Source organism: Malaya genurostris, chromosome 2, assembly GCF_030247185.1.
Source record: "Malaya genurostris strain Urasoe2022 chromosome 2, Malgen_1.1, whole genome shotgun sequence".
NCBI lineage: Eukaryota > Metazoa > Arthropoda > Insecta > Diptera > Culicidae > Malaya > Malaya genurostris.
Genome location: NC_080571.1, coordinates 317,336,731 through 317,352,853, shown reverse-complemented (window position 1 = coordinate 317,352,853; position 16,123 = coordinate 317,336,731). Strand labels below are relative to the sequence as shown.

Genomic DNA, 16,123 nt, shown 5'->3' with positions numbered 1-16,123 from the left:
TGTTTCGGACTACGTTTTGGTTGTTTCTGCTTCTTATAGGTTCGAAGACTCAAACGTTCTTTAGCACGAAAAACATTTGACTTCGAAGTGCCCACTTTTTTGGCCACATCCCGAACTGAAACCTCCTTCTTTTGCACGAACGCCTTCAGTATACGTTTATCCAACTGAGGGTTAGCAGGACCTTTTTTTCGACCCGTTTTCGGTTTATCCTCAAAGGTGTTATCCTCACCGAACTTCCTGATTGCATTTCGCACGGCTTTTTCACTTACTCCTTCCATTTTTTGCTATCTTTCTCAGTGACAATCCGCGTTCTGTGCACCATTTGTACACAATTTTTCGACGTTGTTCTGCTGAAAGTCCACGCATTTCGAAACAAACTAATGAAAACGAATAAACAATTGCACAAGTGGTTAGAGAAGAGTGTAAACAACAGGACGCAGCCATAAAAATTGACAGATTCTGAACCATTGCGAAATGGCAGCGGTTTTTGGTTGCGTCCATACTTCCTGGGACAGTCTTTAGGGCCAGTGAGTAAACATCATAGCAAGCGTACCTTGTTGCACATTGGTTGCAGTTGATATTCTTTTTTAAGGAAAATGTTTTATTATTGCCACATTCTGCTTTTAGAAGCATTGGGGTTGCTTGAAGCTTGTATAGAGGAATTTCTGTTGTCATTGCGTGTGAATATCTATTTGTCTGTTTCTTCGTCAAGCTAATCGTAATAGGCTGGTTGTTGAAAATATCAACTGGTGAACTGTTTTTCGTAACTGAGTAATGATAGTTTTGGATACTTTGTGTTCAGATAGAAGATCACAAAAAAAGGAACCGTGAATCGGAAAATCGTGAAACGCAGACTTTCGTCAAAATTTACAGACTTTTGAAATTGCCGCTAACTTTTTTTTTTTGCTCGCCAAGTGAGTTTAGCGTATCATACTTTACGCAGAAATAAAGACATACTTGCTGATTGCAGATTTTTTTTCGAATATACAGACTTTTGCAACTCTGTGTGAAGATATTTGAAATTTTTACCTGCCATCTCTGGTAGTATATGATTACGAGTGAAGGTGACAACCTCAACAAGTTTCATCGGCAGTGTGTCCGTTATGCTTGGCGATTTTTTTTCAAGATTTTCGTTTAGATCAGTTGAAATTTTTAAAACAGCTACTTGAAATAATTTATGGGTTTATTTTAAAGTTTTTATCTACACTCTCAATAGCTTAAATGGCTTATAGTAGCTGTACGGATAAGAGAAGGTTGTAAATTCCAGTTCTGTTTTTTTTTATTGTTTTATCTATTTTTATTTTGTTCTTGATTTGATTATAAAAATTAAAAAAAGTCATTTTCACCATAGCAGAAACGCAATCATTTACATCATAATACAAACGCAACAAAAAAAGACTATGCCAACTAGAATTGCTGACGTATATATGCTCTAATAAAAATTGTAAGCATAACTGAGATCTTGAGCTTTACAGTTTAATTAAAAAATACTGTAGCATTAGTTTACATAGCGATGACAAGCGTATCACTTTCACAGTGCATAATATAACGCTGTAAACATTCCAAGCATTCAAGCTTCTTGTGTGCTCTATCTAAACCACAAGTTCAAAAGAAAATGTATAATGCTCCTGTTTGCCATTCTTGGTTTTGCAAATAACGCTCTGGTGATCCATTCATTTCTACACCTTAACCAAAGCTTCCACACTACGGAGTGATTGAATGAGGCTCCAGGAACAGAGGGTAAATCCTAACCGCAGAGTGTTTGTCAACTCCGGTATACGTATGATATAAGCCAAGCCCACGCGTACGCGCATTCGTACGACACTATTCACGCCTCAACACATTTACTTACGTTATGAAAGTCATAAATTATTCTCTAATGGTAAACTCACTTCCTGCTGCAGCATCCCCCAGCCCAGCAAAACGTGACAGCACGTGACGCATAGTGAAAAGATGTGAATAGCGCCAGTATCGTCGGGAAAAAGTTTTGAACATTTTTCTCCTTAAAAGCGTTGAAAAGTGGGGAGACAAGTCCCGGTTTGATTGAAGACGAACTGGCAGTCATTCATTGGCTCGACATGCAGATTAGATTAGTACTCACCCATTGGGGTAATTTATTGCGTTTATTAGTGTCATGCGTCTTTTTGCGGTGCTACGAATCGCGAAGCCCAGCACAACATGGCTGTTGCGGTCTAGCACGGTCCAGGTCCATGTGATGCGATGTTCGCATTCGGTGTATGGGTGATTTTTTAATTCGAATGTACGTATATCAATTCGAAGCTACGTCGTTAGAAAGTTGGTGACATCTAACCCATTTCTAGATTTGAAACTTTCACGACTTTGATTGAACTGTCCGTTTCTTCTAGTAATTTAGTTTTCTGAACCATTTAAAGCAGTTAAAGCATCCTAATGCAAATGCCGTTCCAGGTGCGCATCATTCGTTCCACGCTATTAGAAACAGTATTCGAAGGAATCACGCATCGATTCTCCAAAAATGTCAGAACCAACCAACCGAGTTGATAATGCTTCCATTACAATCTCGGTCACGTTTCTTCCTATCCTCGACTTTGCACTCCCATCGACAAAGAAGCATTTTTGTGCTCCTACGAAGGAGACAACATGGATTCAATTTGCCTTCGATTCTTTCCAAAGGTCGTTCGGTAGTTTGACACAGAGAAAAAAAAATCTTTCCCAAACGAAGCAGGAATGTTTATTTGATTTGTTCCGTCCGTTGCCGGCGGCGGTCGTGATCCATTCACCCCAATATGCCGTTGACGTGTCCTTAGCGTACCATGCACTGTGTGCTCTCCATGTGACTACACGCCACCGACGCGATGCTGTTCTCCACCGTCGTCACTTCGAAATCTCGCTGCTCAACTGCACGAGGTTCGTGATGTTGTCCCAGCCAGGACGTGATAAGCGTGGGTCAGCGAGAAGCTAATAATTCGGGAATAGGACGTGAGGGATGCTGGTTGACGAGTTTTCCCTTTTTCTCTGTTTATTGTGATTTGGTTCGTGTTCGCTGAAAGGAAGGGAAATCGACTAGTTGACTTTAGGGACATGACACGTACAAGTTCCACTTTTGTCCTATCCTTCGTGGGAAAAGTGTTCACTGTGATGGGATAGCTCACTTATGCCATTAGCGTAACCATTTTACAAGAAATCTTACATATGACGATTTCCAATAACAACCGGAACCTACGATTTTTGACGTAGGACTGTGCCTTTGTTTTGACATAGAACTACTTCTTTGTTTTTAATATAGGGGTTCAAATTCAAAACTCGGCATTAAACATCTACAGTTTGGTGAATTTTTAAACAAATCATAGTTATAATTACATTTACTGCTTGTAAATATTTCTATGCATCGATTCGAATAAATAAAACTATATATTGTTGTACACTTAGGAGTATGGTTAATCTTCCATGTACAGCTAGCAGTTCAATTTTAGCCGAAATGTATATTTTTAATAATTATTGATCGTATACATAAGATCACAGTGAATTTTTCATAGCACAGACGTTTCTATTTAAACAGAGCCTCTTAACAAAAACTCAATTTGTTTTGAACCGATTTGCACTCATTTCAGTTCGTCAACACCGTGATAGTGTATCAGTAAGTGGATCTTTTGCAAATTTTTTTTCGATGTTGCACGCCTTGCACTATCTGCAAACATTTTCAATTCTTCACTTTCGAGGAAAATGATTAAATACCTAAGTATTCAAAACTAATTAATTCAAAAGAATTAACAATGATTTTGACATTAGTTGTGTAGTCTTACGTCAATAGAGTGATTATTTAGCCTCAAATAAACGATAGTTTTTGATGTTGTCATTATCTTTGCATTCTATGCAAAAATGTGAAAATTACACAGGACGTAAGTCAAAGCAGGCCGTATTTCCTTGGACAGTGAAAGATCATTACATCTTTTAACCTATAAAATTAAATTTTACATCAGGTTTCTATGTCAAATTTAGAAAAACCAGCTGTAAAGAAAATGAACTTATTCATTTTTTTATTATAAATTTAAGTAAACTGAGATGCTTTTATGTGCATCTATCGAGACGTAAATTTACATGATAGTGTACTCAGCCTTACATCAGCGTTCAAAAATGTATCCAAATTTTGGTTTCCCCTAATAGAGACGACAGTTTCATATGCATAAGTTTACTTTGAATTTTTCTTAGCATAAACGTTTCTATTCAAACAGAACCTCATAGCACAACCACAATTTGTTTTGAATCGATTTGAACTCATTGCAGTTCATTAACGACGGAACAGGAAATGGATTTTCTACTATAATCAAACATTTTCATTGGAAATTCTGCTGGTTTTTCGCAATCGAGGAAAATGAAAAGTTACCTAGATCATCGAGTGCAATACCAACAAACTCGTTTAGTCGTCCATTTCAGAGCTTTCCAAAATTCGCAACGAATAAGTTTGAATGTACGTTTCGCATAGTTAAATTAATCCAAACAATAACAGTGATTTTGACAATAGTTGTATAATCCTACGTCAATAGTTTGATTATTTTCCTCAAACAAACTTAGGTTTTTTATGTGGACTGCATCAATGAAAGTATGAAACGTGATTTGAGTATGAAATGTATTAAAAATTTGAGTATGAAACCGCATATCAAAGTAATCAGAATTTAAGCATCTAAACCTCAGCAAATTTTTGCTCAGATTTGCGATATCATTGGACCAACTGCTTATAAATATTTCTAAGCATCTGTTTGAATTGATGAAACTAGGTATTTTTGTTGGTATTATATAACAAGAAAAAAATTTAAAGTCTTATTTCGCCTAAGAATAAGACGCTTTACTAGCTTACAGGCTTTCCCTATCAGAGACGTCAATTTCGGAAGAGGAAGCGACTTATCAGTTGGAAAGCATCACTCCGTTCGCTAATGCATAGCAAAAGCTTAACAAACTTTAATATTAGTTTATAAATTTAAGCAAAATTTGATCTACAGCGTAAGCAGAGCATGTTGGTTGCACGCGCGTCAACACACACACACACACACACAGAAAAAATCCTGTGATTTTACATCCATCATATAGAATAGAATTTAAGTGCGATTTGAAAATCAATGAAATAAAAAGTATGGTGACACCTAAAACTTGAATCGAAATCGAATTACAAAGAGCGATCGTGTATCGAAAGCGGCAAGAAAAATTACGTGAGAGACATGTTGAACTCAATAAGTCATTACGAAAAGTACAGTTGGTGGATATGAAAAAAGCGTTTTATCTATAGTAAAGTGAATTACGTAAAAAAAATTGATAGAAAATAAAATTAACATTGATGTGTGAATAAATATTCAGAAATTTATGTTAATATTTAATGGGAGTTTACTGCCGTTCTACGCATAAATGTCTTATATACATAGGAAACACTATGGAATGTGGGACAATTATGCGTATAACGGCAGTATATATCTTATATTGATTTCCGTCTTTCATATGTCAAGTAAATCGATTCATTTTATAGAATTTCAGTATATTTTTACTGTGTAACATTATTACATTTGCATTTACAGGTGACACATATCTACATATGACACAATTCAAACGAACTTGTTACGATAAATGACTGAATTTTAAAAGAAGATCTTGAATCTGCGCCAATGTAAATCAAAGGAGGCCGTATTTCCGTGGCGAGTGGAAGATCGTTAGATTTTTTATCGTAACGTCAAAAATGAACAATCGTTCATCCTTGACAGTTCAGCAGTGCTGTTTCCATAGATTTTGTCTTACGTTTGTCATATGTTAAACCAAGTTACCTTGCGAGCATGTAAATTTATGTCTAATGATTTCTGACATATTTTAAAATGTTTAAACATGTAATTTCACGTGTCTGCATAGATTGCTTAATCATAATTTACGGAATATTTCGGACATGATATGCGATACATTGTCAAGGTAGACAGTTGACAGTGTACTCTTATGAATTTTCTGTACAGCTGGCAACGTTGGAGGTTAAGAATAAATTTACCATAATTCAGTTGAGAAGGCTGAGCAAAGAAAGGCGAATCTAACGTTGACAGCAAATGGAGATAAACATCGATGAATGTTTCGACTTTGGTTTCAAATCGTATTCAGAAATTATAGTATATTCTCAGATCAATTTATGATTAGTCGATGAATTGTTAATTTACCACTTTCCTTCTATATCCAGTGAATAAATCAACAAAAAAAGAGTTTCGCCCTTTTTCGATTTGTTTACTTTTATGCTTCCTGTGTGAATTATGAAGATACGCCCTTGTGCATTTTTCGTGAAATTGGCTGGTTTTCGCGACTTATGCAAATCTTCGTGTAATTTTATAGTCTCATTTACTATTTCCAGGAGTAAAAGGATCGGACACCATCTATGATACAGAAAAAAAAAGAAAGTTTCACCATTCCTTACTAGCAATTGAAGTATCGCCCTGTTTGATGGCATGGAACACGGAGGGCGAAACTTACATAAACAAATGAAATGAAAGATTTTTGTAGAATCCGAATTTTTTGGCAAAATTGTAGGATTTTGAAGCATTTATTGGTAGGTGAGAGAAACTCGATTTGATTACTTTTGTAAGATTCGCCCTTCTTTGAAAAACAGCTCATTTACAGTTTAATACATCGAAGAAGTGATAAAATGTTTGATGAAGTGTTTCTGCTCTAGTTGGTAGGAAAGGTTAGTAGATTAAATAGAGTAATACCTGTTTTTAGCTTAAACATAGCTGAATTTTGTTTAAGGGGCGGGTAGGGTCTAACACTTTCGAAAAAACATTTATTATTTTCTTTGTATTTTCTCAAAATAAAACATTTTAAAGAATATTCTGTGAAATTTTCAAGCCTATCGGAACAAAACTCAGCAAGTTATCGGCACACGGGCCCAAGATTTCTGTTTCGATCAACTTAAAAACTTGACAAAACATTCTTGAAATGTTTCATTATAACAAATTATAATACGGTTTTTGGGGGTTTGGCTTAAAGCCGTTTTTGTGCTTTGGGCACATAACCGTTTTCGACTCGTCAGGGCAGAGCAGTTCAAATTGAACTGTTTAGCGGTTCAAATTAAACTGTTTAAGTTTTTGCAGTCGCCTATTCGTTTCGCTCGGGACGTCAGAAAGGACATTGCGCTTCGGCGCAATATAAAAAAGTGTTTCGCAAATAGCGTAAACTTTACGTTTGCTTAGCGATTCAAATTGAACTGTTTAGGTTTTTTCAGTAAGTAGTTCAATTTGAACTGCTCTGCACTGACGAGTCGAAGACAAAACTTAAAGAGTAATGAAGTTATAATAGAAAAAAATGTTTTTTTTTTAATGTTAGACCCAACGGGCTCCCTTGAGTAATAAATTGTTTCCGTTGATTTTATAGACAAAAAACTTCAAACGCGTTTTTCTCGAAAGCAGGTTTTGAAAGTCCGTGTCCATCGTCATTCAAAAACTAATGCACCAATTTTGTTCGCATTTTGCACACACTTTCTACATATAAAAAACCAGATCCCAACGTTTTCCTTTTCGTTGTTTGTTTCTTTGCGGTTGTTTTACAGCAACAAAACGGCGGATTTTTTGGTGAAAAATCGCAGTTTTCACTTTGAACAACTACCAAAAATTAAAAAAAAAATCAAATAGAAACGTTGGGGTCTAGAGAAACATCTCCTCTATCTATACTGCTTTGATTTGTTCCTTTCTGATTAGTCTGCGCAGAGATAGTGGACACCGCAAATCATGATTTTTAAGAAGCGTTCTCAAAAATACCTCTTCGCCGACTTATTTATCAATATTTTTCCACGAAAAAAATACAAAATGTTGTTCGAATGATTTGTTTTATCATGCAAAACATTTGAATTTATTTTGTTGCACGATAATTCTGAAAGAAATTCTCTCTTTTTCATCATTTAGACCCTACCACCAAAACCAAATTTTAACCAACTAAACTCAGAAAAATAGTTATTACTTTGGTTATTTTGTTTTTTTGTTCATATAACTATAGCTGTGTAGACAAATCATGGGTGTTTGGGTTTTGACACTTGTGGGTCGTGAATAAAACGTCATTTACCTGAGTTGGGACATAAGGAAAAGAGCATTCTCACTGTATAGGAAATTTTTCATGACCAACGTTTTTGAAATTACCTAAAAACGTCATTCGCTAAGAAGCAACTGCATTGAATACTTCCTGTGACCACATAGATAAAGTCTACGACAGTATACGCTTCTGTTTCATTTATTTACTCTTTTTTTAACAGATGACGAAGAGTGAAAAGATAACCAAACTCTTGAAAGATAACATCCTCTTCTGTCATGCCATCATACATTTTTGAAATGTTTGAAATCATCTCTTCAATAACAGAGCAGGCCACGTTACATTTATCACACGTTTTAGTATCAACTCATCTTCGTCCAAGTCACTGTGGGTTTTCCTTGTGCCGCAGTGTGACAGACTTCGTTGGCAGTAATTCCTAGAAACTGACCATCAGTGACGGCACAACAAAAATCACCAGTTACCAAAATATCTTTTCTGTTTTCTAACATTCGTTATGCACATGTGAGCCAAGTATTTTGAGTTATGAGCACGTACAGCTAAAAATCAAGTTTTGACAACCAAGCAAGCCACCCACTAGCGCCATTAGTGACAAATGAAATTTCCAATCACGTGCCATTCGATGTGTTGCTGACATATTTTAATCGGTTCCTTCGGGAAGTTCGAATATTTTCGACAGTTTAACGCCATTATTGTAAAGTGTTGATATAATGCTGCACACCGCCTAGCCAGAGAGTGAGTGAAATTCACGGTCAATGAACCAAAAGCCGCTTTGCCGTGAACGAATGAACGCCGTGTCAGGTTCAATAGAGAAGTTATAATGATAGAAATTTATACCATCAAAGTCAGCCGCGTTGGCGACGACGCCGTCGGCGGCAGCACCGGCAACAGCAGCAGAAGCAGCAGCTTGTTTGTGGAACTGAAAGCGGAGGTAATTTTTCATTGGGATTTTGAAATAAAAAGGCCGCCTCTCCTGGTGGTGCTGGAGTTCATATTTGTCTACCGGAAGTCGATAAAAACGATGTTTACGCTGAGAACCGGCAGCATATAGCTAAACGGCGTTCAATTCTTTTGTGTTCTATCCGAACGCTTCGGAGCCGAGCCATTAGAAACTGGATGTGTCAAATACAAATGAGTGTCGTTTGTTTGTTCTTTCACATGTGTGATGAATCCAGACATGCCTATGCTACAGCATGACTGACGAGGAATAGTTTCGAACTGTCCGCCCTCGTTTGTACATGGTCATGTAGAGCTGCGTTGTTTCGACAAATTTGGACTCAGTAAATCTTAGAAAATTAGCAGGGATAATAAATTGAACATTCTGAACGCGACATGTACATCTTCGTTGATTTTGAAATTTATTATAAATGATAAATTGGGTTTAAGTTGTTAAAAATAGGAGTGAAAGGTCATAAATCAGAACTAATGTTCATCAGTGCCTGCCGAAGAGCTCAGATTTTTCAGATTATTGTTTTCTCACGTTGGTTAACTTTCGTCGAAATTAACTTTCGTCGAAATCTCTCTTTCTGCTTTTAGTTCTGAACCTACTAAAGCTAATTTCAAATAATTTAAAAATGCAACAACAGCTCTTAAGCAAATCACTCTGCTCCAAATTGCTACATTGTCTGAAGGCTATTTCATGAATGCAAAACATGCTAAAACGTTACATATTTGACGACGAAGAGGCAAGCATCATAAAAATGCGTTCCACATTAGCAATGACAATTTTCACCACGGAACGTCCCGCATAGGTGCCATTAGTCTTTTCTCTCAGTAAGTCCTCCTCCCTATCCCCTTCAGGGCTTTCGTCACCTAATTAGTGTAAAATTTCACAAACCATTTGGCACATCCTCGTTCGAACCCCTCACGTGCGCGGTGAGCGCCTCGCGACAAGAACGACGACTATCAACGCCTACTCGAGTGCGAAAATTTGCTTTTTGCACCTCTCGCAGTGATCCATCAACATATGGGTGTGTGTGTATGTGTATGAGTAAGTGTCTCTGTCCGACGAGTCCGCCTGAGAAGCACTGCACGACATGAGATGTGAGATAAAGATGACAATGATGATGACTTTCTTTCCGTGCACGGATTTATGGACAAATGTTTTTAGTAATTATATGGCTAGTGTCAGTGGTAAAGCAGAGTTAAGTCCTACATGTCTGTTTGTATGTACTTTAATTTCATCCAACTAAATCGAAATTGCAGTGATGCGTCGTGAACGTTCTGGCACTGGGCCCAAACTCTTTGAATCATGTCAATACGGCTTCCTTAATGGGACGATGATTCAAAGTGGACATGTTTTCACTAATATTTTAAAAGACTGGTGAAACGACGAGTAGCGGACTTTACGTTCGGTTGAATAAACAAAGCTGGCGAGTTGAGTAAAAAAAATATTCATACACTACTGACATTTCGTTTCTAAAATATGGCACTTCTACATATCTGATCAGTGGGGTGCTGTAAGACGCAAGAAATGTGAAAAGTGAAGAATATCTCCGGCAGATGTGGATGAAGAAAATAGTTGTCTCGCTTTTCAACAAGCTGTTACTAAACGATTTATGATAGCGCTAATTTTTCCAGGGTGGCCACCGCCAGAGCTGGTATGATTTATACTGTTATGACAATTAATCTTTCTGCACATGATATGATTGTGCATCTAAAATAAAATTTAGGATTTGGATTTTCGACAGAACAGAAGACGCAAAATGTTGCGACTATACGTAGGATACGTTTTTGTCACTTGCCGAAACCGTTTGGTGCAATAAATAGCGTTTCAGAAATATTTTATTACCGGGAAAGTATCCTAAAACAAAGTTGGTAGTATAAAGCAATTTGTCTTACCGCAAGTATTAGTTTTTTTAAATTCAACAGAATTTTTTAACAAACAATGTTTTTGTATGTTGTTAGTTTTGAAATGAATTGATATGTGTTAGCCACAATGAGTTTAAGTATAATGTTGTTAGCGTGTAGTCTGAGTGGACGACGGGTGGAGAAAGAGAAAATAGTAGAAAGTGAAGGCCGTCAACGGGTGTTCAGATAGAAGTGATTATCTGCGAAAAGTGAAATTTTGCAGCATTTAATTTCATTGTCATTTTTAGAACACTTCTCGTTCAATACCATAAAACTTCGTCCCTCAAAAGCTATGCTTAGGAGGAATAGCACTGTCTTTAGTGACTTCAGTGACCCAACTAAAACTATTTTCATCTTGAATCTTCGTTAAGTTAAGGATTTTTTCGGAATGTTTTGAAAACATTTTTATTAAATTTCTGTTTGAGCTGTGTATCAAACGTCATAATACAGATACGTATTTCGGAATGCTATTTGCATCCTTCTTCAGTGTATCGGTTTTATAAGTTTATAGGTAAACCCAATAAACTTGGTAAACCCAATAAACTTATAAAACCGATACATCTACGAAAAACTGAAATATGGCTAATATGAGAAGTATGAGGAATCGAGCGGGTTATTTTACCGAAAGCTGTTTCGTCGAGTGCCAGTTAGGTTTCTTTGCTTCATTTCGGTCACGAACAAAAACGAACGATAAAAAAGTTAGCACACGAACAAAAACGATATGGCGAGGCCGCATTAGATATTTTTTTACACTCAGTAAACGGAAAATACCGCCAACATTTGCCTGGTAGATACACTTAAGCAGATTGTTTGATGTTTAGTAGCTAATAATGCCAAAAAACTTTCTTGGGAACTCTGTTCTGAGGATTATGAGAGTAGTCTTTCTGGATTAAACGAATTGGGAATGAATTTAACCGTTATTTCAAATAAGAGATATTTCAGAAGAACAAGTGTAGATCAAACGAGGGGACGTGTATAGTGTGATGGGTAAGTCGATGCCTTTCACGCAGTCCGCCTGGGTTCGATTCCCAACCTCGTACGTAGGGTCAGAAAGTTTTTCTGGTCCGAAGAGGTGAGTGAAGCAAAGTCTTGGAGGGCTTGCAAATTGAAGCAACGAATATAAACAAAAGGGTTTCACCATCTGTGCTATTCACACACATTCGTATGTCAGGTAGAATTCACAGCGCAACCCAAGCAAGGAAAGCTGCTTCGTTCGTTCATTAGTTCATGAATATGCCCGCTATCTCAGACCTATGCTTCACGAGGTTAGCATTTGATGAATGGTTCTCATATTGAAGATGCCTATGAAGAAACTAGATTCATAACTTTCAGTTCCGATGAATATTAATTATTGCTTTTAATGTTTCTAGGATATGTACACAGTGTAAACTCCCAAGAAACAAATTGATCGTTCTGAAAACGGACTGAAATGCAAAATTTTTGCTATAAAATGTTTAAAGTATATTTGAAATGTGATCAAATTTGGTCTTAGAATGCGAACATTATGTTCAAAAATGATTTCTGTAAACCTACACTGTGAAAACACCGTAAACATTGCCTATTTGACTTTGCTTCGCGTCATGTAGCACGCCGTGAAGCGAGGCCTTCTTTCTCATACAATACTAACGAGAGCGAATCCTACATTTCATTACATTGCCATGGATTGCTTAGTTCATGTGTTAACTGAGACTGAGATCACAGGCAATTTACTATAGGCAAGGGAATTGATCTGCTCAGTAGCATACACTCTCACGTATTCAATTTCTCTCTAATATAGGTCTCTCATTCAGCTATGTCAAGCAAAGTGTTCACAGCAGATGTTTTTTTGTTGCTTCGTTCGTTTGAGGATTCACAATACAAGCCCTGCTTGGCATTTCATTCCTCTTGTGGAATTTGGCCTTTCTGTTTCAACAGACTTCGCGGCCGATTCATAGCGTACAGAATCATTGCATGGCTAGTACTACGATCCTATTTACACTAAGTATCTAAGAGGTGAATGACCTTAAGGTTTAACCTCTATAATCGAAACAAAACGGACATTAACGCTATCATCTTTTTTTTTTGTCTTGATTTTAAATCAATTCCAATTACGATATAATCAAAACCAGCGAAACATTTAAGGATTTAGCGAATTGACCGTTTCGACGAAATGACCCATGCGGTGAAATGTCATTCGGCAAAATGGCTTTTGGCGAAACGGTTTTCGGTGAAATGGCTTCCGCCGAAATCACCCTGACCCTAAATCATCACACTACTTAGTGTATTAAAACAGGTTTTCGCCTTTATCTATAGAATGGTAATAAAAATACTGGTGGAATGGGCTTTTGATCGGAGCTTCGGAGATCCCTAGTGTTATATACCATTCGGCTCAGCTCGACGAGGTCAAACAATGTCTGTGTGTGTGCACTTTTTTAGATTTTTCTCTACATTATTTTCTCGGATATGGCTGAACCGCTTTTATCAAACTCGCTTGAAAGCTACTATTAGGATGTGCATGAAGTTCGAAGCTCAAATGTCTGTCACTTCTGGTTCCAAAAATATATTGGTATAAGTGACGCAACCGACAAAACGCATTTTTTTCACTCCGCCTAATTTTCTCGGAGATGGCTGAACGGATTTCTATAAATTTGTAAGCTGTAAGAGCTCGGAGCAGTCTATTCTTGATTGAATATTCGCATATTCGAGCGTAGAGCAAAATAATGCATCATATTATCATCGAATTCTTTAGTAACGCGTAAAATTAATCCTAGTAGGTTAGAGACTTGGCTCAATGTTGAAATATAAATCAGAGTCCAGGAGGATGCCAAGGTCCTTCACAGACGATGTACGTTTCAGAAGAATTTGTGAAATATTATAGTCGAGACTGACTACAGATTTTTTTGCAACTAAAAGAGATGACGGAGCATTTGGAGGAGTTCAAAACCATTCTGTTGATATTACACCAATTATTGAGCTGTTTTTGTAGGAACTGTGCGTCAGCAGTGGATTTAATGATATAAAATATTTTAAAGTCATCGGCGAACGATAGTCTCATGTACTTGATCGAAAAATTTAAATCGTTGAGATAAAGTAAAAATAAAAACGGTCCAAGGTGACTTCCTGTGATTATCAATTGATGTGAAAAAAAATCAATTGATGTGGAAAATATTTAGACGTCCTGAACATCAAATGCAATAATTTTCTGTTTTCGAGAAATATTGCAAATAAATCACATGTTTTTACATCGAGTAAAACCTATTGAGTAGATTACATCAGCTTGACTGAATACTGTATGTGATTCTGATAGAAATTTATGAATCTTTTCGTGTAATATTTCAACCTTTAGCGTACTGCGCCGGTCGCTATCTGACTATCTTCAGCGACATACCAATGAAGTTCGTTCGATTGTCTATCCACAGAGGATGATTGCTAAAAACTAACGTGAACTACACAACGGAACTGTTTTGTAGATTTTCTACATTTTATGTATCGTCACTTCAAAGAGTGGTTTGAATTTTTGAATCGGATCCGAGTAATATTGTACAACAGGTTATGAGACTTTAGAATCGTTTATTTTAATCTAAGTCAGTTATAATCGGATCAGTCATCAATGAGAAATCGAAATGAGTGTCGTTTTGGATTTTTTACCACTACATCCGGTGCTTCCGGCGATGGAAACTGAGGATTAGTAATATACCGAAATAATGGTATTTTTTGCCCCCCCCCCAATTTCTCTCTAATATAGGTCTCTCATTCAGCTATGTCAAGCAAAGTGTTCACAGCAGATGTTTTTTTGTTGCTTCGTTCGTTTGAGGATTCACAATACAAGCCCTGCTTGGCATTTCATTCCTCTTGTGGAATTTGGCCTTTCTGTTTCAACAGACTTCGCGGCCGATTCATAGCGTACAGAATCATTGCATGGCTAGTACTACGATCCTATTTACACTAAGTATCTAAGAGGTGAATGACCTTAAGGTTTAACCTCTATAATCGAAACAAAACGGACATTAACGCTATCATCTTTTTTTTTTGTCTTGATTTTAAATCAATTCCAATTACGATATAATCAAAACCAGCGAAACATTTAAGGATTTAGCGAATTGACCGTTTCGACGAAATGACCCATGCGGTGAAATGTCATTCGGCAAAATGGCTTTTGGCGAAACGGTTTTCGGTGAAATGGCTTCCGCCGAAATCACCCTGACCCTAAATCATCACACTACTTAGTGTATTAAAACAGGTTTTCGCCTTTATCTATAGAATGGTAATAAAAATACTGGTGGAATGGGCTTTTGATCGGAGCTTCGGAGATCCCTAGTGTTATATACCATTCGGCTCAGCTCGACGAGGTCAAACAATGTCTGTGTGTGTGCACTTTTTTAGATTTTTCTCTACATTATTTTCTCGGATATGGCTGAACCGCTTTTATCAAACTCGCTTGAAAGCTACTATTAGGATGTGCATGAAGTTCGAAGCTCAAATGTCTGTCACTTCTGGTTCCAAAAATATATTGGTATAAGTGACGCAACCGACAAAACGCATTTTTTTCACTCCGCCTAATTTTCTCGGAGATGGCTGAACGGATTTCTATAAATTTGTAAGCTGTAAGAGCTCGGAGCAGTCTATTCTTGATTGAATATTCGCATATTCGAGCGTAGAGCAAAATAATGCATCATATTATCATCGAATTCTTTAGTAACGCGTAAAATTAATCCTAGTAGGTTAGAGACTTGGCTCAATGTTGAAATATAAATCAGAGTCCAGGAGGATGCCAAGGTCCTTCACAGACGATGTACGTTTCAGAAGAATTTGTGAAATATTATAGTCGAGACTGACTACAGATTTTTTTGCAACTAAAAGAGATGACGGAGCATTTGGAGGAGTTCAAAACCATTCTGTTGATATTACACCAATTATTGAGCTGTTTTTGTAGGAACTGTGCGTCAGCAGTGGATTTAATGATATAAAATATTTTAAAGTCATCGGCGAACGATAGTCTCATGTACTTGATCGAAAAATTTAAATCGTTGAGATAAAGTAAAAATAAAAACGGTCCAAGGTGACTTCCTGTGATTATCAATTGATGTGAAAAAAAATCAATTGATGTGGAAAATATTTAGACGTCCTGAACATCAAATGCAATAATTTTCTGTTTTCGAGAAATATTGCAAATAAATCACATGTTTTTACATCGAGTAAAACCTATTGAGTAGATTACATCAGCTTGACTGAATACTGTATGTGATTCTGATAGAAATTTATG

At 36.8% G+C, this 16,123-nt stretch overlaps 1 protein-coding gene across 3 annotated transcripts in view; it reads left to right on the top strand.

Moving 5' to 3' along the window:
- The window catches only part of LOC131431223 (facilitated trehalose transporter Tret1-like), a 254,167-nt gene that overhangs the window by 130,189 nt on the left and 107,855 nt on the right, over positions 1-16,123 (top strand). Inside the window, exon 1 of one of the 3 annotated variants that reach the window (XM_058596813.1) lies at positions 8,581-8,962. The exons of the other annotated variants lie outside the window; for them this stretch is intronic. Within the exon in view, the coding sequence (XP_058452796.1) occupies positions 8,852-8,962 (111 nt within the window). The 5' untranslated portion in view covers positions 8,581-8,851. Of the gene's footprint in view, positions 1-8,580; positions 8,963-16,123 lie in introns of those variants that run through there. 3 annotated transcript variants of the gene reach the window in all.